This window comes from Tachypleus tridentatus, chromosome 13, assembly GCF_004210375.1.
Source record: "Tachypleus tridentatus isolate NWPU-2018 chromosome 13, ASM421037v1, whole genome shotgun sequence".
Classification (NCBI taxonomy): domain Eukaryota; kingdom Metazoa; phylum Arthropoda; class Merostomata; order Xiphosura; family Limulidae; genus Tachypleus; species Tachypleus tridentatus.
In genome coordinates, this window is record NC_134837.1 from 74087273 (window position 1) to 74115242 (window position 27970).

Sequence of the window (27970 nt, forward strand, 5' to 3'; positions counted from 1 at the left end):
GTGGAACGTTATAACTTGTCTGTTAGCATAATATGCATATCATGTAAAGTTTGAAATAAATTCTAAGGTTGATTAACTAGATGGATTTTATTTTCATACTCATGTGTACATGTAATTATTTGAAAATCTGTGCATTCCACAACTCTTCATATTTTGTGAAATTTTTAGTTTGTTAATTATGTATTGTAATATTTTACACATTATTATACAAAGTTTCTCTCTTTCTTTCTTTTTTCAGTTGTAGACGGCGTTGTTTCCATCTAACATCAGAAGCGATCGTGGTTACCAATTCATCTGTGATTGAAATGGCTGGGGTATATCCGGTGGAAAACGTGATTCTTGCTACTGACTCTTACAAGGTATGCTATAGTTTTCGAACGTTCAACCTAAAAAAATGGCTCTTGAAACTAGATGAAAAGTGTTTATTATTTTTGAGTTGACACTATTTCAATTAATGTGGAGTGATTAAAGACTGCGAGGATAAGCTAGACTATTAACGAATATCTCTCGCCGTTGAAGTGACAGTCTAATGAATCACTTGTACAGCTACAACTTGTAAATGTACAAGAGATTGTTGAGGCATAACATGGGTGTGAGATTTTAGGGTTTGGATTAGTCATTTTTGCACAACACATGTATTTCTGTGATTGTCTAAGTACTAGTAGTATTTCTTATTGAAAATGTTAAATAGAAAACTAAAAAATCAGTGGGTGTGACTTAGCAACACGGTGAAATTTAATGGTTTTAATTGTAAGTTTATATTTTATGAGTAGCATTCAGTTTGGACACATTAGATACAAACTAAAAATAAAATGCCTATTGCGAGTGCTCGGTGAGTTTTCTGAATTCGTAGAAAATTTAAGGCTTGCTCGGTTAAGGTTCTTATATACTTGTATAAGTTAAAAAGTTGTCTGTGTGGCTCAGCAAGTTGTTTCATGAAAAACTTCCATGTTTCCTGCGATAATTTGAACAATTGTCATTTATTTAATAATATACTATGGTATGTGTTTAACAGTAGGTAATACTGTTTTAGCATTGAAAGTTTCAATTTTCTTTCTTTTTGAGTATTGTGTTGAGCAAGGTTGCCTTATTTTACATGAAGAAAATATCTGACTGTATGACCATCTTTCTGGTTTGTAAAGTTACTGAAAAATTGGAAAGGTTAATTCATGTAAAAATAACTATTAAGAAGTTGGTTGTAAATTAAGTAATATTGCATTCTTAATCCTTCCTTAATTTTGATTTCTAGATAACTCATGAAGTTGTTCAAAATTGTACTTCAACAACTTAACCTAGCTAACATCATAAAATTTGTTGGTCATGCTGTTTATTCGTATAAATAGCAAATCAATCTAAAGTTTCCCAACTGGCCTAAATTGCTCTGGTATTGAACAAAAAGTCTTGTCAGTAGTGATAGAGTACATGTAGTATAGTCAACATATTCTTATACATTATTTTTGCTCAAGTTCTCAGAGGTGTGACAGTTGCCTTTACACCCAAAGTTGCATCCTTTATTGTTTCTGAGTGACTGTAGATTATGCTTAAATTACCTATTATACTGATGTGTATTAACATTAAAGTCTTAATAAAATTTCAAGAATAGTTGTAATTGTCATCTTTTACAACTATTTAAATATAAAATTGTGTACTAAATTGCTATAGTCATTAAATAAAAATTTAAACTTCTTGTATCATGGCTATATATTATGTAATAAATATTAAAACTAACAGTCATACTCTAACAGTACATAGAAGCAACCTTTCAAACTTTTTATTTATTAGATTAGTAACCTTATGGGGTAATTTTTAGCTAGTGGAGAATTCAACTTAATATTTTAACTCACCTTAATTTTGTTTGATGGTCATAATGACTGGAGAGTTATTTTTATATCTTTACCTTGACTTAAAGCCACTCAGACATAAGTATAATAGATGGAGCTTTGAAGATATACTGTTCAAAAGGTAATTCACCCTGTACTTTTCAAACATTTCAGAATGTTTCACTTGTTCACTTCCAATACAGAAGTATTGGGAACACACATTTACTTTCATATAGTTTTGGTTTTGAGTTATAATGTTGTTAAAAAAATTCAAACTTTTTGTTATGATATTTACAGACATTATTAGAACTTGTGACTCCATCATTACATAGATATTGTTATAAAAGGAAACATTGTATAGTATTGTAAAGTTCATATGATCTGTTCAAGCAATATTTAAAATACAATTTTGTTGACCAATCTGAGCCATTCCTATGTTCACAATGCAGTTGGCTGTCTGACAAGAACTGCCTTGAAGGACTAAATGGTTCTTTGCTGTATGTGTGTGTTATGCTGTGGGCCTAGCTCTCTCACCTGTCAGACTTATTTTATACTTGAAGTAAATAAGTGTCTTGTGTAAAACTCTATAATGAACCTCAGTTCCTATGTTCAGGACAAAGTCTTGTAGGTTTAAGATAATAATGTAGCCCCATGGAGTCATAAAATTACATTAGTATGACTTTTATCAATTTATTAAATTGTTTTTAATTAAATTAATTTAAATTTAAAGGGTTCAATTAAAACAAAGCAAAACTACAGAAAACTTCAACTTGAAATATTTATAAGGTTTCTTTATCTTGATATCTAGACAACTCATCATTTGCAGTACCCTCCAGGAACAAGTACAGTGTACTCCTATTTTGAGAGTCGAGGAGGAAGGTTTCCATATACTGTGTTTTTTGGTTTACAGTACATCATAAAAAGGTGGTTAGTTGGGCCTGTCATCACAGAAAGTAAGATTAAGGAAGCCAAAGAAATCTGCCAGTCTCATATTAGACAAGATGCATTCAATGAAGAAGGATGGAAACACATTCTTATGGTAAATTCAGAATTTTTATGAAAAATATAATCATTTGATGGTTTTTTGCATTGCATGATTTAAATTTTCTTTTACATCATAATAATTAGAACTTGTAATTAAATGTATTTAGTCATAACTGCAAAGTGCTCATATTTTCCACTGGTCACCTGCTGGTACAGCAGTAAGTCTACAGATTTACAATGCTAAAATTAGGGGTTCTATTCCACTCGGTGGACTCAGCAGATAGCTCAGTGTGGCTTTGCTATGAGAAAACACACACACACACACACACATATTTTACACTGAAAAGTTTTTTGTTTTATTTTTCCTATGTGAATGAGGTAAAGCAAATTAATCAAGCTTAATATGGTACTAAATTTGTATTTAAGAGTGCTGTAAAAGTTTTTTTTATTAATTTTTTTATCATCCTAGAAGTTCTCTCTGAATCAGTATCTTTTTTTAGATAAAGATACCAAAAGTGTAAACAGTATGTCAAGCTATATTTATAGAATGAGAATTTCTCTTAACTTGTAACTATTATGTTTAAAAATATTCTAATGGTCTTTTAGTTTCTCTACCAGAAACAAAACATTGCCTCAATGACTCAATTACTTGGATACTACTATGCCTCGATCATTTTCATCTCTTATGCTGTTGAATGTGTTCTTATCTGTATTTAACATGTGACAAAACATTATGATAATCAAAGCATATTATGTTGCACATGTTACAGAAATCATTTCTCAAGTATTTGTCCAACTTACTAATCAGTTTATATCACTGTAGTGCTTCAACATAAGGTAGAATAATCAAGGCTATATTATCAGCATGCTTTAGTGACTTGCTGATTAAGCCCCAATAATTTTCATTGAGATTTGCAAAGTTTCTTTTGTTAAATTCTCTAGATTTTTACCCATTTCAGAAGTATTATCTTCTGTCTTATAGTTCTCATTAAACATTATAAAGCATAGCTTGCAGTTATTTGTGAATTTAGCTCTTGAAATAAAAAATGATTAAATCAAAGTTTCATTAGTTTTATAACTTCAAACTGGTTTGGTTTTTTTTCAGTTTTACTTAAAATGAAATTCACAAAGAAAAAAGGGAATATTGAAATATCTCAGTTAGGAAGTGTTTAAACTGTATGTTTAAAGTTTAACACTTTAACTGTCTATCATTTTATCAGACAGTGACTATCATTATGTTCCTTTTTTCCTAAAATTAAAAAAACTTTTTTATATTAGACTAATGTATTTACTCCAACCAACTTAATTTTGGAGTGTCTTAGTGTGAGTAATGTTCAAAATTTTTATTTTAAAGAAATACCAAGAAAAATGAAATGTAAAAGAACATTCTATCTCTCTCTTATTGCTGTGTTACTCGGGCCTTCTGTATCAATATTACGCCCGTTTTATAGCCGTAGGTGGTTTGCACAAAATAAGGAAAATGTCAGCTCAAAAGAGGAACATGTATAGATGAATAAAAGAAAATAATAAATCTTTTCATTTTAAAAGGAACCATGTGACTCTTTCTACCATCTGAATTTTTTGTTCATTATAATCAATTTGTGTTGCCATATGATATTTCAGTTTCAAACATTTTCATAGTTACTATGGTTACTAGATAAAACAGAAGGGTTTATTTTTAGTCAGCCTTTACCAGCTGATATTAGGGTGTGGTTCAGGTAAGAAAGTTGCAGATCAAATTTGTTCAGAGAAAATGATAGATTAATAACATTAGAATGTACATAAGTAAAGGAATGAGCCAAAGTTATATGTGGATTTAAGTAATCAATTGTTCATGTGTATAGATAAAAGAAATAGTTTTATTGCTTATTAAGATAAAAATATATTGTTTGATTATAATTGATAACATTTGATTTGAATGTGCATTTGTATGGGATGTTTTATTTCTTAAGTAATCATTCTGAGTTTAGAGTATACTCTTAGTTGCAAACATGTTATAAGAAATGGAATAGTTAAGATACTGTTGAAATTCTTTAGCTTTATCCAAATGAATTGTTCTCTCACAATATACTTAGCATGGAAGTAATGTGTATTTCACAGTATTTTGTGTACAATTATCATGAGGTAACTTAAATGCTTCAGACTCAATTTTGTTTTCCTGACAATATAATAGCCTGAAAAGTTTAATATTTTACATTTTTATATACATATAATTCATGTTAAGTACAGACTTTTCTTTATGTTAAATATATTTTTTTTATTTGCAAGCTATTCACCCACTGTAAGATGGCTGAAAGCCTGCAAATAAAAAGTTTAACAGAGAAAAGTCTGTATAATTCCACAAGTCAAGACATTGTTATGCTTTTAACTGGTATCTGATGACTTCCTGTAATATAAGCAATAAAATAATTGCAAAACATAATACAGAAAATTTCATAGAAACTTTTAGTATTTGTTTTCTTTGTAGTGCTTCTGATGATTACCATCTTTATCAATTTACAGCTCTTGCAGAAAAAAAATATAGCTGACTCTAAGAAAGTTTGAGATATTGTTAGAAACAGCTAGTAGAATTGTTTTACTGAGTGTAAAAATAAATTGTGCCTTTGTTACACTGTTACTCTGTTTGTTAAATCTAATAAATGTGTATAACCAGTAATTAAGTGGTTACTTTTGATATAGTTATATGGGAGAAAAAAAAGTTTGATTAGTTAATCAACAAGGAGTGAATCTTAACTATTGTGTTAAAAATATGTATTACTCTAGATTTGTAAAACAGTCACTGGACTGCAAAACAATAGTTAAAAGTGGACACAAGATGAAAATACAAAAAATATGTTAAGATTTTTATCTCTCCCACCAGCTACATGCAGAATTCACCTGATGCTGATATGTAGTTTATTATAATTTTTATATGGAAATTGTTAGTACTTTTACCCACAATTAAACTTGCACTTCAGTTGTAAGTAATTAGTGGTGATTTCTAATGTTAGATGATACAAAATACTTCCAAGTCAGTTTTTTTATTTTTTTGCCATGTTCTGTAAGGAACTTGCAAAGTGGGATCATAAATATAAGTAATGCTTCAGTTGGGATAGCTTACAGGTTTTGTTCATATTTATTGTAATTAAGATTTACTTCTAGTTGACTACCTAACCAAACCTATTTATTTTTAATCATGTTCCTTTATGAAGCATTTCTATTTCCAGATCAACCATCTAATATAAATGTATATTGCAACTTTACAGCATGGAGAGGTACCATGACACCCATTGGTATAATGCATCATTCATTGTCTGGATAAATTATGTAATGCCAAACTGTTTACCATTAACTGGAAGTAAAAGTTTGTTTTATCATGTTGTTATAGATAGCATATTTCTCATGTTTCTAGAAGCATAAGGGACATCTTCCACTAAGAATTAAAGCTGTACCTGAAGGCTCTGTCATCCCTACACGGAATGTCCTTTTTACTGTTGAAAACACTGATCCTGTTGTTCCATGGCTGACAAATTGGTTTGAGGTGTGTTGAAATAGATGTTTCAGAATTTCTTTTTTGTTCTTGTTTTGTTCTTTAACAGCTTCTAGTAGACATGATGAACCAGTGAAATTTACACAGTTGAGTTTGAGTAATGATTTAAAAAAAATCCTTTTAAAATGTTAATTTGTTTGGAAAATATTTATAATTTACTATATTATAATTCAAAAAATTAACATTCTGTTTAGTATGTTTTTTCAGTATTCATAGTTTTTAGAGAAGTGGAAACTTAAACTGTGTAAGTTTTAAAACCTTGTGTCTTTCAATCTAATAATTTTAACAACCTTTCTTAAGTGTAGAGATGCTGGTTCAAACCCTCCTGAGTCTGAACTTGTATTTTAGGTAAAGAACTTGTTCAGACACAGTGGTAAGACATAGGCTCTAATTTCATTTTAGTTTGGCTGTTAACACACACACATATATATAACTATTTTATTTAAAATATCCTAAAGATTAGTGTTAAAACTCTTTAAAGGTTTGTGCTTTTGGCTTATGACAGTACTATTACAAGGGGTTAATCACACTTGATGTTAATACCCAAGTTTGTTGTACATGTGAACTATAATACCATGAGGATCATATTCATCATCTGTATATTTTGTTCCCTGTGATCCTTACCATCTGAAAATGTATTATTGTCATACATAAACTTACATCTAGAGGAATGTGTATGTTTTCCAAGGAAGGATATTGGTGTATTACGAAATGGTTAAATGATGTAATTGCATAAGACTCAAAATAATGAAAAATGGAGTTATCAGTGTAATGAAATCTAACCTTAAGGTAATACAATTCTTGCTCATATCTTCAAACTGAAGGCTATAGTCATTAAAGAAAATTAATTGGTAAAAAAAACAAAAGGTTGAAATGAAGGTTGACAAGCCATATGTTTGCAGGCTTCCAGCCATATTTTAAAAACATTGATTGATTTCACGAGAAAGAAGGCCAAATAAAGTGGAATTATAGCAATTTTATTAGATCATGTACATGTAAAGTCTTTCTAATGAAAGTCTGGTTCTTTAAGCCACTTAAACATGATGTTAGAAAAGTCCACATACAATAGAGGGTGTGTGGAAAGATTATCAAGCTACATAGTTTAAGATTGCCTTCACCAAAATTTGCAGAAGTATGTAATTGCAGTTATCAGACTGAGCAAGGTCAATGATGTAAGTACCAAAAGTTAACAATAGAACTTGAACATTATTGTTTTTATAAACTATGAAAAACTTCACCATCTCTAGTTGTGATAAGAATCACAGCATTTGTTGGTATATATTACAAAAAAGTCACTGGTAAAAGTTTGTGACCATTGTCTAAATATATGCATATATTTATACCATGACCATGACTTTTTTCTTGTTTGTGTTCTCATGTGGTTGTGGATCAAATATGACATACTCAAAATAACTTTGAATTAATGAAAAAAGTTACCAGAATGAGAGTGTATCTAATAAACTTTAAAAAAATAAAACAACAACACATTTCTAATTTCTTGCAGATAGATGCTATTTAATCTTGTCATTCATAGAAAAATGACAAATATTGCATATATAACCCATAAAAAGAAGTAATTTTTAAAGGTGAATGTTAATATATGCTGTCAGTTTTGTATAGGCTGGGATTTTTTAGAGTAGGTGTTTGTAACTTATTGGCAATAAATATGAAAAATAAACTGACAGCACACGATCCAATTATTTTAAAATAATGTATTCAAAACAAGTCAGATGTATATACAAAAAGTCTTTACACTGTAGGATATCATAGTTGTATCTAAAACCATAAATAATTCTATTTTCTTCTGAAAAGTTCATACAGGCTGGTTCAGTTAGTTTAGAATACAATTAGCAAGACCAATTATTTTTCCTATCTCCATTACAATACAACTGTGAAACACACTATAGATATCACTCAATAAGGCTGATCACTCACATTGGTGACAGGTGGAAAGATCTTTAAACAGGCTTCTGAAATACAAGAGTTTAGAGGTTATCTTGGTTGATAGTTTTGTTTAAGAGCGTCTAAAACCACTGCTAATTCTGTTGTATACAAGCCATCTTGAAGAGCCCTGATATTGGGCAAAACACCTCATTGGCACTGAATGTAGCAGATGCTTTTTTGTTCACATATTACTACATACCCTTATTTACATTCCTTCAGTTTTTATAGTTACTATTTTAGTTTTTAACCCATTGGTGCTGTGGTCACTTAACCTTCTAGATTATTTGAATAATGAGTAGGTTAACTGAAGTACTAAACAGTTGATATTAAATAATAAGAGTGTATATTGTTAAAGTTCCTTACCACAATTGTGACATGTAGTGACTTGTGTAAAAATTACACTTTGGTTAATACCAAAACAACTGCTAATCAAGCAGTTTGCTAACGAGTATTGCTTCAACTGCAACTAAGTTTGTTATATCTCAGCATTAGATGTAGCAGAGGTGGTTTAATTGATACATTGCTTATATTCTTGTTTGCTTTCTTTCAGAAGTTTGTATTAATGATTATAAAACCAAACCTGCAGAATAACAATGGCCAAGTATTAAATCCTGCTTTTCAACAAATTATTTCAAGTCAAAAAAATTCAAAATTAATAAATAAACTGGTATTTGTCATTGAAAGATTGCTGTGTCTGATGCTTTGTCCACAAACAATGAAAATTTTCTTTTTAAATTTGAAAACTAAAACTTCTGATCACCATATCCCAAGTAACCACATTTATGTGGCTAACATTGAAACTTATTAATCAACCACATATTCAGAAATTCTTATAATATTACTATCTTAGTGTCAAGAATTAGTGCAGGTATCATCAAATTATAAGTCCATTCCAGTCTTCCTATCATACTCTGTCCTTGGTTCTTAGTACTGTCCATTACCTGGTCAATAAGAATCAGTCAGAACATACATTCTATCTAACATATCAAAACAGATGTCTTGTTGATCGAGCTCTATGAACGTAATGTAATATCTACTAGTTAAGTAATAAACTTTTAAACAGAACTAGCCAACTATCAAAAACTAGTAGTTTTATTTCTAATAGTCTGTGTTATGCTGAGTAAAGATTATTAGCACAGAAATAAATCATACAACTTAATATTATGAAGGATCTTAACAATGTGTCAAGTCAGTGACATTGTCTTTAAAATTTCAAAATGGCAGTTTATGGTCTTAATGATTTTTAGACTCTCCTAGTTCAGACTTGGTATCCTACTACAGTTGCTACTAATTCAAGATGTCAGAAAGAATTGCTTGCTAAGTACCTGTGTGATACAGCAGATGACTTAAACACACTTCCAATGCAACTCCATGATTTTGGTTTTCGTGGATGTTCCTCAGTGGAGGTTTGTCATTTCTTGGGTTTTTATTCTTTTTACTGTGAAACATTTCTAGATGGTAACAAATTTCCAAGACAAGATTATGGATATGAAATAGCATATGTTCATAAGTTTTTCTATGGTTACTTATATATAACATATATTTTAAAATTAAGCTTTTCATGATATGTTTAGAAGCTATTTAGTTTATCCAAATGCTAATGTGATGTAAATATGCAAGTTATTGGTACAATACTATTGTTAATATATGTATAGTTATATTTTAACAATGTTTTTGCTTCTTTCATTTCTGAAAGTGGTAAGAGTTTTTAGATTTTTGCAATAGTTCTTGTTAAAAAAAAAAAAAAGCATAATGTATAAAGATTTATGCCAGGTTTTTTTCTTCCAAGTTGGGTCTGGCATAAATACTAACATGTTTTTATCTTTCTTCCTTTATGTTACATCAGTCAGCAGCCATAGGAGGAGCAGCTCACATGGTGAACTTTATATCAACAGATTCAATAGCTGGTTTACTACTTATCAGAAATTACTATGGATGTAAGATGGCTGGGTTTTCCATTCCTGCCACAGAGCACAGGTTGGGTCATGAACAGAAATTTAGTTTTAGTAGTTTTACTGTAATTGATTATTCATTATTAAAATTTAATACAATTGTTCATCCATCTCAGAACATTACATAATATAAGAGAAAATGAATTTACACACAAAACCTAAATGACCACATACAAAAATTGACTTGGGCCTTTTTTTTTTTTCCCTAAATGATACAAAAACGAATGTTTGAGTATATAAGGAACTTCATAAAACAAATTTCTTAATCATGGTTGTAAATACCAATGTAAAAATGAGCATTTGATCCAAGAATTAAATTGTTTGTTTGTACATTACTGTCCTCAGCACAATGACAACATGGGGTGTGTTGGGGGAACTGGAAGCTTGTCGTAATATGCTGAATCACTTTCCCTCAGGAACTCTAGCTGTGGTAAGTGACAGCTATGATGTGTTTAACTGCTGTGAAAACATCTGGGGTACAGAGTTAAAACCTTCTGTCGAGGCTCGAGGAAAGCAAGGGGGTGTGCTAATCATCAGACCTGATTCTGGTGACCCAGCCACAGTGGTGTTAAAGGTCAGTGTACTTATAAGTGACAATAGTTATTGAGAAGTTAGTTTATTTCTTTAAATTAATGTGTTCTTTCATATACTTTTAGCAGGTTCTCTAGAGAGTGTGTGTAAACTATTGTAGTCTTTTGTGTTTCTTAATCAGTGTTTCGTGTAATTTGTGATAAAAATATCTTTAATTCTATATAATAAAAATATGTGTAGTAAGTCATACAAGTCTAAGCAAACTAAATTTTAGTTTTTATTTCTCGTAGAAAAAATTATATATCACAACCATGTCCTTAATCATATCTTTAATATAAATCTATAAAGACAGTTAAGTGCTTAAATATTTGCACGTGATATTTACCAAGTTAACAAAGGAGAGCATTCAATATTTTATAGATAAAAAATCTATAAAGAAAGGTATGATGTTAATGCAGTTTTAAGAACTATCAACAAGTGTGAAAAACAAGAAGACAAATTTTTTTTTCCTGAAATGTAATATATGGAATAAACACCACAGTAAAAATTGGAAAAAAAACGTTCATAATTTTGGTTTTTATGATCTAACAAACGGAAAAATATTGGTATGTAAAACATATAAAACACATACTACTTGAGCATGTGACTTATTTTTTTCTATGAGATAATAATAGCAAAGAAATAGTTAACATTCCAAGCTGTGTTTGTTAACATAAAAGATTGTGGCCTGTTATGATTAATGTAGTGTCTTACTCACAGTTTCAGCAGTATGTTTGTGAAATGTCAAAATACATTTATTGATTATTTAGGCAAATTATGGAATATTTTGACTGGCCTGTATGTATATACCTGGCAGATCAGTTTGCTGTGGATGGCAATAAGTTGAAATTAATAAAATCAATTCATAACACACTAGTGAAGGTAATCCATGAATTTATTGACTTAACACAATTTTAGTGCATTCTCTTGAAAAAATCATACGTATCTCCACTTTGAAAGCAGATACAATTTGTCATAAAGAAGAGATTCTAAATTACAAAACTACAAACAGCTTGCCAATCAGTTCTTACCCACTTTTTTTTTATGTTGACAAATTTTGAAATGTTGATTTGACAACTGCTGTACTTTGAATGCTGTATTGAATAGAAACTATATAACCTCAGTACAAATGACATTAAACCACTAGTGAACATTAATAAATTTTTATAAATGATGATGAAACTACTAGTGTTACACGTTACATCTAATTTTTTCTTGGTCTCTTAAATTTTCTGCCTTCACCACACTTGAAGGCAACTCCTTCCAAAAGTCAACCACCCTGTTTAAAAGTAATAATGTTTAAACAGCAGACAACTCCTATACTGCCAAAATTTGAATATATAATAATTCCTTGCCATGTTGTTTTCACTGTGAACACAAAGTTTGATGGAACTGTATTATCAATAACTTTAATCTTGAACACCTCAATCATCACCCTTTTCCTCTACAGAGAAAATACGTTTACATATTTTAGTTTCCTCATAGGACAATCTCACTATCCCAAGTAACATCGTATTGGCTTTTCTCTGAACTTTCTCCAACAGTTCAATGTCCTTTGTGAGGAAGGCAGCCCAAAACTGTTTACAGTACTCTGAATAAGGCCTTAGAAATGATCTATACAGTGAAACAATGATATCCCTTGTTTTGTATTTCGTATTTCTATAGATGCTACCTAAAATTGTGTTTGTCCCTTGTCGCTAGCTACAGTACAGTGTTCAGATAACTTAAGTGATTTTTTTTATCACAACACCTAGATCTTTTTTCAATTACTTTGATGTATTCCCATTCAAATCCCCTCAGTGTGGATTCCTGTACATGGTGAGGGGACCTTCCAGGGAAGGTTCTGTTCTTTCAGTTTACTTCCGTGTGTGGCAACCCGTGAAGGGGAGGGGAGGATCCTGGTGGTTGAGGGGTCCAACTCTGACACACCACTTTGGCCTTAAATTCCTGTAGATGGTTAGCATTGGGGTGACCCACCTTGTGTCAGTTGGCTGGTCCACTCGGGCTAGGGTCAACCAAGTACCAGTGTTGGATGTTCTCAACAGGTGTTGTGGACATTGTATCTGATGCTGGTGTTTGGGTATAGTGCTCATGAAACCCTGGCATTGCTGTAGTGTCCTTGTTTGACATTGTAGTGCATCCCCTCGTAGGGCTCCATGGTGGGTGAGGTCAGTGGGCATCAAAATTTCCCTTTCTTTACAATAGATACTCCAGTTAAAAATCTTAATAAAATAGTGAAAAAATAGTCTATAGGTAAATGACCACATGTTGTACCTCATTTTCTTATATTGCATTTACTTTCAGACAAACCTTTAGGACAAAAGTCTCCATTTTTCAATCAGAAGGGACAAGAGGGACCTGCTGGCCCTCCAAAGTCAGTTAAGAAGCTTGGATCTGGTGAAATGTTGGTGGAAACATCCACATCTCAACACAGTGAACTCCTTTTACATTCAAAGGCAATTGGGGATATACCTGTTGAGGTTACACCTCATGCTACTTTGAATTCATCATGAGGAGTTATTGTTGAGAGGGATTTGAAGAACATCCTAGAGTCGGAGATTCTCGCTGGTTTCTCCACCCAAGGAGTTTCTGCAGTGAGGCGTATCTCCACTCACAAAGATGGAATTATGGTGCTGACCAATGTCCTCATTCTCTCATTTACATCACCACATCTGCCTGCCACCATGAAGACAGGTTATCTTAATTGCAGAGTACAGACATACATTCCAAACCCTCTTTGATGTTTCCAGTGTCAATGGTTCGGTCACTTGAAGATGTCAAGTCATGGTTCCTTGACGTGTGCTCGTTGCAGTGGCAAGGACCATGATGACTATGAGTGTGAAACGGATCCTCATTGCATCAATTTTAATGGTTCTCACCCATCCTACTTTCGTTCTTGCCCTAAACATTTTTTTGTAAATGATTCATAACATTACTTATCCTGAGTGGGCAGTATCACTCTGACCCCTCTCGATCTTGCTCTCTGATGGCCAGGAAGTAGCTGATACCCAGAACGTTTACGATACTCTAGATGAAAGCTTTTGCTGAGTATCTAGCACTTCTGCTTCTTAGCCATCAATACTTGGGCAGAGCAGTCACCTCTTTCCTTTTGAGGTGATTGTCTCTATGACTATAATTATCCCTTTACACTGGTGGAACTTAAACTGGCCCTTCATTGGTCTGGCGGTACATAGGTTGGACCTGAAGATATACATTATGATATTTTGTGCCATCTATCTCCTGCTTCCCTTGCTATTCTTCTGATTGTTTTTTACTGCATCTGGCAGGAGAATGTTTTTCCTGATGCCTGGTGCCAGGCTGTTGTCCTACCTTTCTCTAAGCCTGGGAAGGATCCCAAAATTCTTTCTAGCTACTGTCCAATTGCTTTGATGAGCTGTCTCTGTAAGACCTTAGAGAGGATGGTTAATGTTCGTTTTGTTTGGAACCTCGAATCAAACAACCTCCTCTTGCTCACCTAGTGTGGGTTCCGACGACAGCACTCCACCATGGACCACTTGATTCGACTTGAAATGCTGATCAGAGGAGCCTTTCTCAAATGACAACATGGGGGTATGGCATTTTGTGAGACATCCATATATATGGGTTAGATGGCCATTTGCCCATTTTTAAAAAAAATTTTTTAATTGACAAGAGATTCCAAATTCGTGTAGTTTCAACATTTTCCTGTTCTTTTCCACAGGAACTTGGAGTCCCTCAGAGCTGTGTTCTGAGTGTCACACTTTTCAATATAAAAATTAATGCCATCACTGAATAACTTCCTCTCACTATTGCAAACGGGCTCAACATCGACTTTCACGTCTCTTGTCAGTCGTCGAACATGAGGTATATTGAGCGGCAGCTACAGAATGCCCTCAATTGTTTACTGAAGTGGACTGCAGCAAATGGCTTTAACTTCTCTCTAAAACCATTTGCATGCACTTTTGCCACCAACAGGGTGCTGACTCTGATTCTGAACTCTGTATTGGTGAAGTTGTGCTGTCTGTGGTCCCAGAGACAAAGTTCTTTGAGCTTATCTTTGACCATAGTCTGACCTTTATACCACACATCAAGCAACTACGGGTCAAATGTACAAGAGCACTGAACATCCTCTGTGTCCTCTCTTCCACCACTTGGGGAGCGGATTGATGTTCTGTGCTAAAAATATATCATGCTCTTATTTGATCGAAACTCGATTGTGGTTCACTGGGCTGTGGCTCTGCCAGACCATCGGTCTTAAAGATGCTGGACCCCATTCATTATCAAGGACTTTGGCACTGCACCAAGGCTTTCTGCACTTCCCCAGTCCAGAGCTTGTACACAGAATCTCATGAACCTCCTCTACACCTCTGGTGTTTGCAACTGTCTTTACTGTATGCTTCAAAATTTTGATCTTTACTGCAGCATCTCACTTGGAGTTGTGTTTTCCTTCATCAGTGGGCCATTCTTTTTCACAACAGACAGTCTGGCATTGTTGCTTTTGGCCTTCGTATCCAGGCGCAGTTGGGTGAGTTGGGTCTGTCGTTGGATAACATTGCTGTATCCACAGGTCAGCTCATCCCACCATGGTTTCTTACAGTCCCCAGATATGACCTGTTTTTAAGTCAGCTGAGAAAAGCAGACTCTACCAATTGGAAATACTGTCTGCTATTTGCTGAACATCTTTTGAACCATCCTTCCATTCCTATTTATACAGATGGTTCGAAATCAGGTGACTGTGTAGGCTCTGTAGTTTTTCTCTTGACGTTGAAGACTAGATGTAAACATTGGTTTTTATGCTATTTATGTTTTTTAAACTTTGTTTTGTTTTACCTTAATTTCCTTTTATGAATTTTACTAACTTTTAACTTTTTACCAGATGTTTGGTGCAGATAGCCTAGCTGCTTTGTGCAATAAAACACTAAATCAACCAACCAACCCATTTAAATTGTGAAAACCTACACACATCACATTACATTTTGGATAGTTAAACATCATCTGCCACATACTGGCCAAACACATCAAATGATCTAAATCTCCTTATTAGTATGCAGCATCTTTGATACAATTAGCTGTCCCAGGAATTTTAATGTTATCTGTTTGCTTGATATTTTGTTAAATACACCATTTGTTGAAATCTGTAAATATCTGATAGTGTTTTTTAATACATATGAAACTTTGTTTATAGAATGATATGAAAATAATCTTATGTGCAATAAAAACATTCATCATCCTCATGGTTTTCAATCATAAGTCAATTTGCTACCATATTCATAACCTGTAAATAACTCTTACTTGATGTCTTATTATGGAAACTTTTTTTTCCAGTGGGCAAAATGTCGCATGAATACATTATTAATAACCAAAAGAACACCAACAGTATTTATATAAATTAGATCCTCAGGACTCTAATTACTTGCAAAATATTTATCAATTTATTTACAGTGGAAGTTGATGTCAAAAGAAACATATCTGTGGAGAGTGAATAGGGATGATGTTCAATAATATAAAAAAATATTTGTTTTGTTTTTTACTTTTTTTTCTATTTTCAAGAGGCTTGGCATAGCCTGGTAGTTAGAGTGCTCAACATAGAATCTGCAAATTTGAATCCCACCAAACATGCTCACCCTTTTAGCTGTGGGGACATTATAATGTAATGATTAATCCCACTATTCATTGGTAAAAGTGTAGCCCAAGAGTTGATGACGGGTGGTGTTGACTAGCTGTCTTCCCTTTAGTAGTCACTGCTAAATTAAGGGTGGCTAGTACAGATAGCCTTCCAACCTTCCTATAAGCAATAAGTATTGGAATGTTAATCATAATGAAACATAAACATATACTTCAAACATCAAGTAATCTACTTTACAATATTTTCCAAATGTCTGACCTAAACTGTTGGATAAGTAGGGCTATGAATGTTTGGGAATGGTCAGTATATTTTTACAATAACTTGCCTGTTTGGCCAGTAGCTCTGGTGAATTGGTTTCAATTGCTGCTTAATTCTTCCTTTTTTGTTTCTTGTAGCTTGATGGTACTGTTTTTCTATATTTATAAGATTAGCAAATATTACATGGAATTCAGTTATTAAATGAACAGAAAACATAAGGCAGTTATTTTCTATTTTTGTGTCATAGTAATGGTAAGAAAAAAATACATTTCATTACATGCAACAAAATATGTTAATTGAAGAGTTGGAAAGAAATATACAGTTTTCTTTACCATGTAAAAGGTGCATTTTGGGGCTTTTGTCATAAAATTGGCTTAAACTCATTTTTTTACAGTGGTGTTTATGTGAAAATAAAAAGATAACTTTTCTTTTGAGATTAACTTTTTATACTTTGATAGTTGACATTACTTGAAAGTGCAAAATTTCTTATTTTGGAATTTTATTCAGCTGTTCTTATTTTTGGCTACAATCTAACATTACTGGAGATAACTTGCAACACTTCATTCATATTGTTCTGTGATTATATAATCATTGTTCAACTTTTATCAGCCACTTTACATAATATTTCTACCTTGAACAAAAGTATCACTAAACATACTTGTGACAGATCACATTACTAATGATAAATAAATAATCTGTGTTAGTACAAAGTATCAGCTATGATGCTTGTAGTGATTGTCACATTGCTTATGATAAATGACAATTGTACCTTTGCCAAGAGTTTCAGAAATAATGATCACATTTCTGAATTTTTGTGTGTTGAAAATATGATGCTGAAATTGTTTTTCAAGTTTTAAAGAAATAATGTATCCTTTGGAAATCTTCATAATTTTTAGGGCTTATTTACAATAATTTAGCTTGAGGTATCTGATGTTTAACTGGTTTGGGAGGGTATATTGGGTTTATCCTGCAGTAGATGAGTTGCAGGAATGAATTTTCATATAACTTAAGTTTTCATCACACTGACCAGGATGTATTGATTTATTATTGTTACTTGAGGTAACATTAAGAAGAACTAGCATATATGATTATACCCAATTATTTAGCTGATATGCAAAAAATATATATCTGTATTTCTTCATAAGTTCATTTGAAAGAGGATAGATACAGGACTTGATATAAAATACTTCTTAGCACAAAAGGTGTATGAACTTTCCATTTTCGTTGTGTCACAGAAGCTGAATAAAGTTCTATTTTGTCACAATTTTTAAACCACCTGTTATGTCAGAGAAGCACTTAACACTGTTGCCACTTTCCAAAGATATGTAAACTGTTTGTTACTCAAAGGTATTAAAATTTATTGTAAAAGTGTGTCATCTTTCTATCTAATGTTATATGATGAGAGATTAATGAAGTGTGTTGTGATATCAGAAAAGATTTATATTTTACATTTCAGGATATTTTTAAAATTTAAACTTAAAACATACAAATTACTATTGCTGTGAAACTTGGACACTACTGATAGTTTATTTACATTGAAGAAGGTTTCAGTTCTCCACAAAATAAATAACCAGAGTTATTTAGTTAAGACCTAGTTGTTTAGAGCTTTAGCTTGAGTTATTTCTGAAAGTAAGATTTTGCAGTGCTTTGATCAAGGAACTTTTCCTGATAAAATATTAAACATACTTTTGAACTACTGGTTTCTATTAAAAGTTTTAATGTTTCTAACTCATTTTTCAATTCTGCTAAAATTGGGGTTCGATTCCCTTCGGTGGACTCAGCAGATAGCCCAATGTGGCTTTGCTATAAGAAAAACATGCACACACACACACACACACACACACACACACACACACAGTTTAATTCCTTTGGCAATCTAATTAGGCCTATATGAACTACATTTAGACTGATGAAAATTCCAACACTAAAGTTGAAAACTTGCACTAAATAAACCTTCAAACAACTTATGGAAAAAAAACAAACCTTTTTTATTTAATTTAAATTATTAATTTAAAAAAGTATTTAAATTTAATCCTGTTGATCTTGTGCTTAGAAAAAACAGTTTTGCAAGCTTTACCTTTGGTTCTTGTGTATTTTATATATTGTAATTTTTACATGTTTTCAGATCTTGAATATTCTAGGCAAACAATTTGGAACAACTAAGAATAAAAAGGGGTACAAACTACTTCCTCCTTACGTTCGATTAATTCAGGGAGATGGTATCAGTTACAAAACTCTGGAACCAATACTTCAGAAGTTAAAAGAAAATGAGTGGAGTACAGATAATGTATTTTTTGGGAGTGGAGGTGCCCTCCTTCAGAAGCTAGACCGGGACACAATGAAATGTGCTTATAAATGTAGCTTTGCTGTTGTGGATGGGAAAAAGGTGTGTGGTCTGTTAGTGTAAGAATTAGCAATAAAATGTTTTGATATCTTAACTTTTCTGATTGAAATTTCATTACCTTTTTTGTTTTTTATTGACTGGCAACTTATTAATTTGTAAATATTATAACTTTTATTATTCTTAGAATAAATTATTTGATGTTAGTAAATTATTTCATACTAAGCATATTTAAAAAATAGATCTTTTCCAAATGATTTTGGTGTATTTTGACTTGTAATAAAACTGCAGATTTTGGAAATCATTTCTTATTACTGTCTAAGGCTTGGCTGCATGTTTGGTTGGTTTCTTAACTAAATATATTCTCTGGAAAATTGTTTGGAGTTTAACAATGTATTTTGCACAATGCTGCACGTGTATGAAATTAGGCTTAGCAATACAAAACAACAGAAGAAAATCTATTTCTGGTATATAGTACATTACCTCTCTCACATATTCATTGTTGCCTTCTATATGCAAAAAATATTTTCCATACCACATACCTTGAACTCTCACAATCAACATGATTCAACTGCATCTCTCTTGTAAATCAACATGTGACAACCCTCCATCATCAGGAGTGTGGCACACCCTCCTGATGCATGTGAATTCTTCTGTTTGATTCCATTTAACAATCGCTTCTCGTTAGGCAGAGATTGAGTACAGATGTTTTTCAATTTTGCTCTTTTCGTGTGTCTTTTAATTTTTTTGGGAAGGAAGTAAAGTTTTATTTGATTTATTCATTTGCTACAGTTAGGTTTATGTGATATTGTTGTAATACCTTACCTTTGTTTATTGATTTTTTTTTCTCATTTTCAACTTCTTCACAGTTTATGATGAATTTGAAGTCTGTGTTTTTCAACTTTTGATATTATTGCCAACACTTTGAGTGCCATTACACAAGCTTCAGATCTGGTCTGAAGATTTTTCTGCAATTATTCATTGAGAGATTGTTATATAAGCTATCCTTCTCATAACAATATTTGGGTTCCTCCTACATTGCTTAAACCTGTTCATGATAAGGATTTTGACAGCTATTTTTCCTCTTCCTAACTATGTTGTGCCTTCCAGTGTTTCTCCTACAAAATCTACTAGGCTCCACTCAGATTTTTGGATATGCTCTCTCAGGTGTGCTTCATACATCCTTTCTTGACTCCTAAAAGTTGGAATTCCTTTCACTAATATCAGGGAGACTGTTCTTGAAAATCCTGTTAACTTCTCTCACATCCAGTTTCCTGCTTTCTTATTATTGTTAAGTTAAATAACTAATAATATTAAAAAAAAAGGTTTTGCAAGGCACGCATCCAAGCAGCTCATTGTAGCTTGTGTATAATGTAATTTGTTAGTGTAACATGAGCTGCACATTCCCTGAGTTATTTACAACTCATAATGGCACAAATAGTAGACAGACATGATTAAAAGGGCAATAAAATGATGAAATTTAATTATATACTGTTACTGGCTTAAAGCCACTTAGGATAAACAAATATAGTTTCATGTTACAATTTGAAGTTATTCTAGAAAGAAATATGGGTAATTTATATATATTTCAAGTTTTTATTTTATTTTATTTTGTGGTTACAAGGTCAGTCAATTTGACCAAGCTCATGTTGAGAGAGTAAATGGATTTTTTGACATTTTGTAATACTTTTAATTTGTATACCTAATAATTAAAATGGGTCCAGCATGGCCAGGTGGGTTAAGGCGTACGACTCATACTCTAAGGGTTGCGGGTTTGCATCCAAGTCACGCCAAACATGCTCGCCATTTCAACCGTGGGGGCATTATAATGTGATGGTCAATCCCACTATTCATTGGTAAAAGAGTAGACCAAGAGTTGACGGTGGGTGGTGATGACTAGCTGCCTTCCCTCTAGGCTTACACTGCTAAATTAGGGATGGCTAGCACAGATAGCCCTCGAGTAGCTTTGTGCGAAATTCAAAAACAAACAAACAATTTAATTAAATATCTCGCTTTTCATACTTTTCATGGCAAGTATATAAAAAAGTCACTTTAGTAAAAAATCTTTTCTTGCACTCAGTAAAATTACAAGGAACAGTGGGATTCGGTAAAAGACATCCTTGATGCTACTTAGTGAAGCTGAGTGCTCTGTTGTGTTGGATGCACCCATTGTAATAAAACCAAAATATTTTTGCTAGCAATACATTGCAGTCTGTCTCCTTTGCTTAAAAACAAACACTGAAATTTTTCTTATTGAAAAAATCCACAGAGTGATAAAAAGTTGCATATAAATGCTGATCCCAGGGATTGATTGGGTTGGCTGCACATGTATTACTATTATTAGGAAAATTACTGTTGAATTGTTTTAGTAGGCATCTGCTAGTGTGTGTGTAATTGTTTTGCACACTATTTATTAGTTTAAATACAAAACATATCACAAACTTCTAGCTTTGGTATGGAAACAAAACACTTGTATTAAATTTTTCATTAAAGTTACATTGAAATCAAAAGTTTTATATTAAAACAAATTATGCGTTTATCTTATGAGTAGTAAGGCATTTTTAATTATGCAAACTTTATTTTGGTTATTAATTGCATTTCATTATTAGGATTAAAAACTGTTTTAGACATTTTATTATTCACCGTTGTCATGAGCTCTTATTATGTGAAGATATATTTTGATGTTTTGAAACATTTTACTGTGATCGGGTTGTCTTTGCATGAAAAAACAACTAAAGTTCTATTTATAACTTGATAAATATTGAAATTTAAATTTTATTTAGATAAATGTGTTTAAAAAACCAATCACTGATCCTGGAAAACATTCCAAGAAAGGCTGGCTTTCATTAGAAAAGCAAGGAAATTCATACTTAACAATCGAAGAAGGACTTGGAGATCCAGAAAAGGTGATAGTTCTTTATAAATAATTTCCATTGTTTTTTCCATATTTAATAACATGACAAGCCAAGTTTGTGATACACTGTAAGTTGAATGAGCATTACTATTATATGATAAGACAAACCTATCAAATGCAAGATATCTGTTAAAAATATCTTTGAATTTTAGTGAAAATTCCTTACTACAATGCCCATTTTGTCCACTTTAAATATATTGTCAAAGTGACAATCCAGATCTATACTGCAACTGTTGGTAATCATGAAATATAATTTTGTTACTGTTCTTGCTAAATAAGGTATTACTGAAGTATTCAGCTCTGAAATACCTTTAAAATGATTTATAGAATAAGGATAAAAAAGATTTTATTTTAGTATAGGGAACAGGTTTATAAAATTGTTGATTCTCAGTTGTTATATCTGATTGTTTATGAGATTAAAACTTATTTCCAGTTAGTTATAGAGCTATGAAAAAACAACTTTATAATGTGTTAATTTGAAGTATATGCATAAACTCCTGCTACAGACTAACCGTAATTAGAATTCCATCAAACATCAATCAAACTAGAACCCTTTCTACCACTCATTACTTGTAATAGAGTAATAATTATCTACACAAATACTAAATACAAGATGAAAAATTATTTTTGATCAGAAGTTATTTTAGTAACTATTGGTTTGACTTTATTTTGATGTAATACACAAGTACTTGAGCTTTTCATATTGCCACACATTAATAGTGTTTATATGTGTGTGATCTGAAGACTTTTATCCAGAATAAGTGATTTGTAAACATGTTTTTAAATGGAACTCATAACAGTAAAAAACTGATAACTCTATGTAACAAAATTTTTACTTGTTCCTGTGCAGAAAGTGGTATTTTCCAATTGCTTATGCCTAAACTAAATGGGAAAAAAACCTATTTTTCTCTTCAAACTTTACTTTTGTGACCTGGATAATGAAATTTTCAAATTTACCCATTTTCCAGAACATTCCAGGTAGGTTTAATGCTTAGTAGCCGATATAGAATATTCTCAAACTTACAAGAATTTTCAAGAACCTTTTAGAATTTTCTAGACCTTTCCATAGTAATATATATATATATATATAGGGGTTCACCACTCACCACTTCAGTTTAGTTCTAACTGCCTAAGTGAACACACAGACCTATCCAAGGAGGCTTTACCAAGTTTCCCTGTTATCTTTGCCTTTGGGACAGCAAGGACACTGCAGTGCATTACAACAGGAAGCACTGGCTACAATGGACTGAGTTCTCTGTGGGGAGGCACAATGTCAAGTGTGAGCCACTAGTAGACCTCCAGAAGGTGTTGTTCCCACCATTGCACATAAAATTGGGTCTCACAAAACAATTTGTCACAGTTCTGAAAAGGAGTCTGCAGCTTTCAAGTACCTTCGAGACTTCTTCACTGAGCTGTCTAAGGCAAAGGTCAAAGCTGATGTCTTCATTGGACTACAAATAAAGAAGATCCTGGAGTGCACAGAATTCCCCAAGAAGCTTGCTCCGTAGGAAGGAAAAAAAAAGTTTGGGGCAGCTTTGTCACAGTGGTATGGGGCTTCTTGGGCAATCACAAGGCCAAACGTTATATGGAACTGGTTGGGCTCTGGTAAAGAACTATGGCAAGATGGGCTGCAGGATGTCCCTGAAAATCCATACCCTTGATGCTCATCTTGATAAGTTCAAGAACATAGGACCATACTCAGAGAAGAAAGTTGAGCACTTCCACCAAGATATACTGGACTTTGAACACTGCTACCAAGGAGCGTGTAACAAAAACATGATTGGAGACTATTTTGGGGCTGATACGTGAAAGTGATTTACATTACAGTTGCAAATCTAGAAAAACTACTCACTTTTAAATATTTTTGTATAACTTTATAAATACGTGTTAATCTTGATTCATATGTTATTTTATTCAGACATTATGTAACTGAAAATGTGCAAATTTGCCCATTTTTATGTAGAAAATAGGTTAATTTCTAAATTTCATTATCCAGGTCACAAAAGCAAAGTTTGAAGAGAATAATGGCCATTTTCTGTACTTTTACAACATAAGCAGTTGAGAAATAACACTTACTATCCAGGAACAAAATTTGTGTTACATGGTGTAATTATTTTCATATGTTTTGTGCTGTTAACAACAGCACATTGGACCCATTCTATACAGTGTTATCTAATCAGATTGTGAGGAGTAACTCATTTTTATATATGGATAGATGTAAACTTTTGTTCTTTTCTGCACAATGGTACCTTATCTGGTAAAAAATAAATAAATCATTTTTTTTTCAGAAAAACCAAGCTGATTGTTTTCACTCATATAGACCACAGTATCAGTTTGCATGATTATATTAACATCTTTTGTAAATAATCTTAATTTTGAGGGCTTTCATTGTCTATGTTTCCTGCCAAATACTGATGTAGAGCCATTGTTTTACCCTCTCTAAAAGTGAGTAAAGAAGTAAGTTTTCATTGCACACTAAATTCCATCAAAGAAGGTGCAGAATAGCTCTCAAGTAGCTTTGCACAAAATTCAAACCAAACCATCAAAGAAGTTTTTTATGAACTCAGACACTTACCTTGAAGACTGGATACCCAGATAGTACAACACATGTTAACACAACTAATTCAGCAAAAAAAGAAAAAAAATCATTCTATAATTACTCTAAATATTCATGTTAATCCTGCCTGCTTTTAATTATCATTGATATTGCCTTTGGGTGGGCCCATGACATCTCATTTCTATACCACCAACAATTATTTGCCTCTTAATAAAAGTTTGCATTTCCCAGTATATATATATACTGTAGTTATTCTTAAGTTTATAAAATGAACTATTAGTTTTGAACTTTATAAAAAAAAAAGTATATATCTATATATAATTTTCTAATCTTAACTTTATAGAGTCACAAATATTTTATTGCATAATGTTTTCAAATGCTTATACAAGAATAACACCTTTTTGCAATCATAACTGAAAAACTAGTTTTGTACATACTGCAAGGTATTGTATTGTTGGATTATATGACTTCAAAAATTAAAAAAAATGTATAATAATTTGATTAATAGCCTGGATGGTAGATAAAATTGTGTTGTTGATTAAAACAATTTCTAAAATCCTGACTATATAGCTTTCAAGATTTTTTTTTATCAACAGAAACATTTTTAATATAAACATACCTAAATATTCAAAATAATCTGTAAGCTTTTATCTTTTCAGGATCTTTTAGTAACTGTGTTTGAAAATGGAAAATTAATCCGAGAATACACACTTGATGAAGTGAGAAGAAATGCCGAACTGGATATAGTTAAGAACAGTAGGAAAATATAGTATTGGAAGATCCTTATTAATTTAGTTTATTGTTTAGGTTTATTTACAGTGTTTTCCACTCATAATAGTACAGTTTTGCAGGTTTTCAATTCACAAATGGTGCTAATGTTGAAATACACTAGCACTTCGAAATCTCATGTTTTTCATTGTAATGTTATTGATTTTGTACACATCATTGTATCAATCTTCCATTTGTACCAGTGGTAGTATTCCTCCATATGTTAGAGGAATGCATAAGACATGCAAATGTGATAAGCCAAATAGTGACTTGTTATACTAATTCCATTATGAATCTTCAGAGAAGAAATATTTTTACTGGAAAAGCAGTTAATTTGCTTTAATTGTATACATATAGAAATATAGTTCTGATCTTGATAGAGAATTTAGATTTTTGAAAAAATTGATGTGAAAAAGAAAAAAGTACATGAGAAACAGGCATTCTGGAACTGATGTGATTCACAATAACACTAAAAGTTTTAATGTGAAGTTTTTAAATTAGTAACTGGTTACAGTATTTTTTGTGATATTTAAAACTAGTCTGTTATTTTGCAAAGAGTAATGTTCAAGATGCATAAATCATTTTTAAATTATTGAATCATTGTGGTATTCTAACAAGTATCAGATATTTGATGTTTTATTTGGTATTTTAGTAAAAATAGTATAAATGTGAGAGGCATAAGATATTTAGTATTTTAGCATGTATTAGTAAAGTTTGAATACCATGGAGAATTTTTTACTTTGCAAAATAGAGATAATCATGTAAGGATAACAAGTTTCATTGTTGTATATATATATATATATATATAGAAATTTTAATACAATTTTCCAAATTTCAACACCCTATGGTACATTTAGCATTTTAACACCAGTGGGCATTTAATAACCCAGCATAGGTTTAAATTAGCATTTGAAACCATTAAATATTATACCCAAGTATTTTAATACCAGTGTGTCATAATGACTAAGCGTAGGTGTGAGTAAAATAGTTTTGAAACTTTTTATCTCGCACATCAATCCTTTAAAAGTCACTTACTGACCCAAGATGATATGACATAGTTTGAGATTAAAAAATAATGTTTTATATATTAGTTGCTGATAATGCTTTTTAGACTTCCTATTGTATCAAAATATTTAGTGAAGAAATGCAAAATTTTGTGAAACGAGTCACTCACTTCCTTAGTAGTACTTGGCTGTTTGAAGGTTAAGAAACATCATAGTTTGGGTGTAATCTGTATTAAATTCTGCTTCATATTAGAATAATGCATTTTAAAAAATGAATTTGCAAGGCACATTTTTCATGCCAGGTTAACTTAGTCGTTTTCCACAGCTACAATAAATTAGTTTTAATAGTAACATCTGTAATAACTTTTGAAAATATAAGTTGGTACTGGATATCCTGATGTTAAATTGTTTTTGGACACTTGATGGCTTTGAGGAAGAGTAGTTTCTGATGTAACAAAAACAAGCTTGTACTCCTTAGAAGTGATATACAGTAATTTAATTTAGCTTTGATTGTTAAAAGTTGTAGGATATATGGAAAAGATAAAGCAATAAACATTAAGCTTACAAGACTTACAGTATTATATGTGTTACTTAATATAACAGATTTTATTTTCTTATTTTGTTGATGTCTATTTGTACTTGGAGGAACTCGGTAACAGTTTAAAGCAGTTCACTGTTTATCAGATTGTGATATTTATTATTAAAATGCTTTTTTACAAACATTGCTTTTAAAAAAGTATCTTGAATTATCATATAGAAAATGTCTATTTTTACTTGTTTCACAAGCAATTTTTTCAGTTCATTTTAAAAAAGTTTTGTTCATATAATACCATGCACAAATAATTGAACGTTCAGATTCTTTTATGTTCCTAATCAGTAATTTTAATCTTATGTTGTAATTACGGACATTGAATCCTATAAATGTAGATATTTTATTTATAGCTTTCAACTAGCATAAAAACAGAACTGGTTTACCAATACTTATTAATAATGAGTAGAAATTAATTCAGAAAAACTATTACTAATATACAGTTTTGTGTAAAAATAAATATATTGTGATCCTATTAAAAATCAAACCTTATTCTGGTGTGTAATTACTGAAGTAAAATTCATAAAAATTACAGTTCACGTTGTTTTAAAAATATTTAATTACAGAAGGAGCATCTTGACCACAATCAGATTGTATCACACCCACTTTAATGACCCCCTAGTGTTAGAAAGAGGCCTCAGCAGCACTGGATAGAAAAGATATAGCATGGTTAATACATCATTATTTCATCTTTATTGTTAGTCATACATTCTCATAGAAAAGAGTGATTGTATATCTTTACCAAGCAGTGACACTTAATTGTATTAAGGCAGTTGTGTAAAAATTTAGTGTTGAAGTTATTTCACTTTTTTTTTTTTTTTATGTATAAGAACTTTGGAAAAAACAGTCAATATTTATAATAAAATTGAGAAAAACTTTTACAAATTTATCTTAAGATTCATGCCTTTCTTTGATATTAGAAGGGCATTAACAGTAAAAACTATTTGTAGTTTATGTACAAAGAAGTGCTGAACCTGGAGATATTTGTATATGTAATTGTTACAAGGGGTAATAAGCAGGTTGGTACAAACTACATATTGAGAAATAGGTTTTATTTGATAAACAAAAGTAGCTGTAGAGTTTTTGTGACTAAGTAAATATATTTAAGGAGAAAATACTGCCCTCTACCTTACAG

At 31.6% G+C, this 27970-nt stretch overlaps 1 protein-coding gene across 4 annotated transcripts; it reads left to right on the top strand.

The window, feature by feature from the left end:
* Positions 1-218: 218 nt before the first annotated feature.
* Positions 219-27327, top strand: LOC143240378 (nicotinamide phosphoribosyltransferase-like). Of its 4 annotated transcripts, none has more exons than XM_076482703.1 (9): positions 219-359; positions 2629-2859; positions 6196-6324; positions 9525-9683; positions 10124-10254; positions 10575-10803; positions 18788-19048; positions 21787-21909; positions 25134-27327. In XM_076482703.1, the coding sequence occupies exons 1-9, from the start codon at positions 306-308 to the stop codon at positions 25242-25244; spliced, it is 1428 nt and encodes a 475-aa protein (XP_076338818.1). In that variant the 5' UTR covers positions 219-305; the 3' UTR covers positions 25245-27327. The 4 variants fall into 4 exon arrangements, with proteins under 4 accessions (XP_076338818.1, XP_076338821.1, XP_076338819.1 ...); XM_076482706.1 differs by lacking the exon at positions 219-359 and adding an exon at positions 561-832; XM_076482704.1 differs by lacking the exon at positions 219-359 and adding an exon at positions 585-750.
* Positions 27328-27970: the final 643 nt, after the last annotated feature.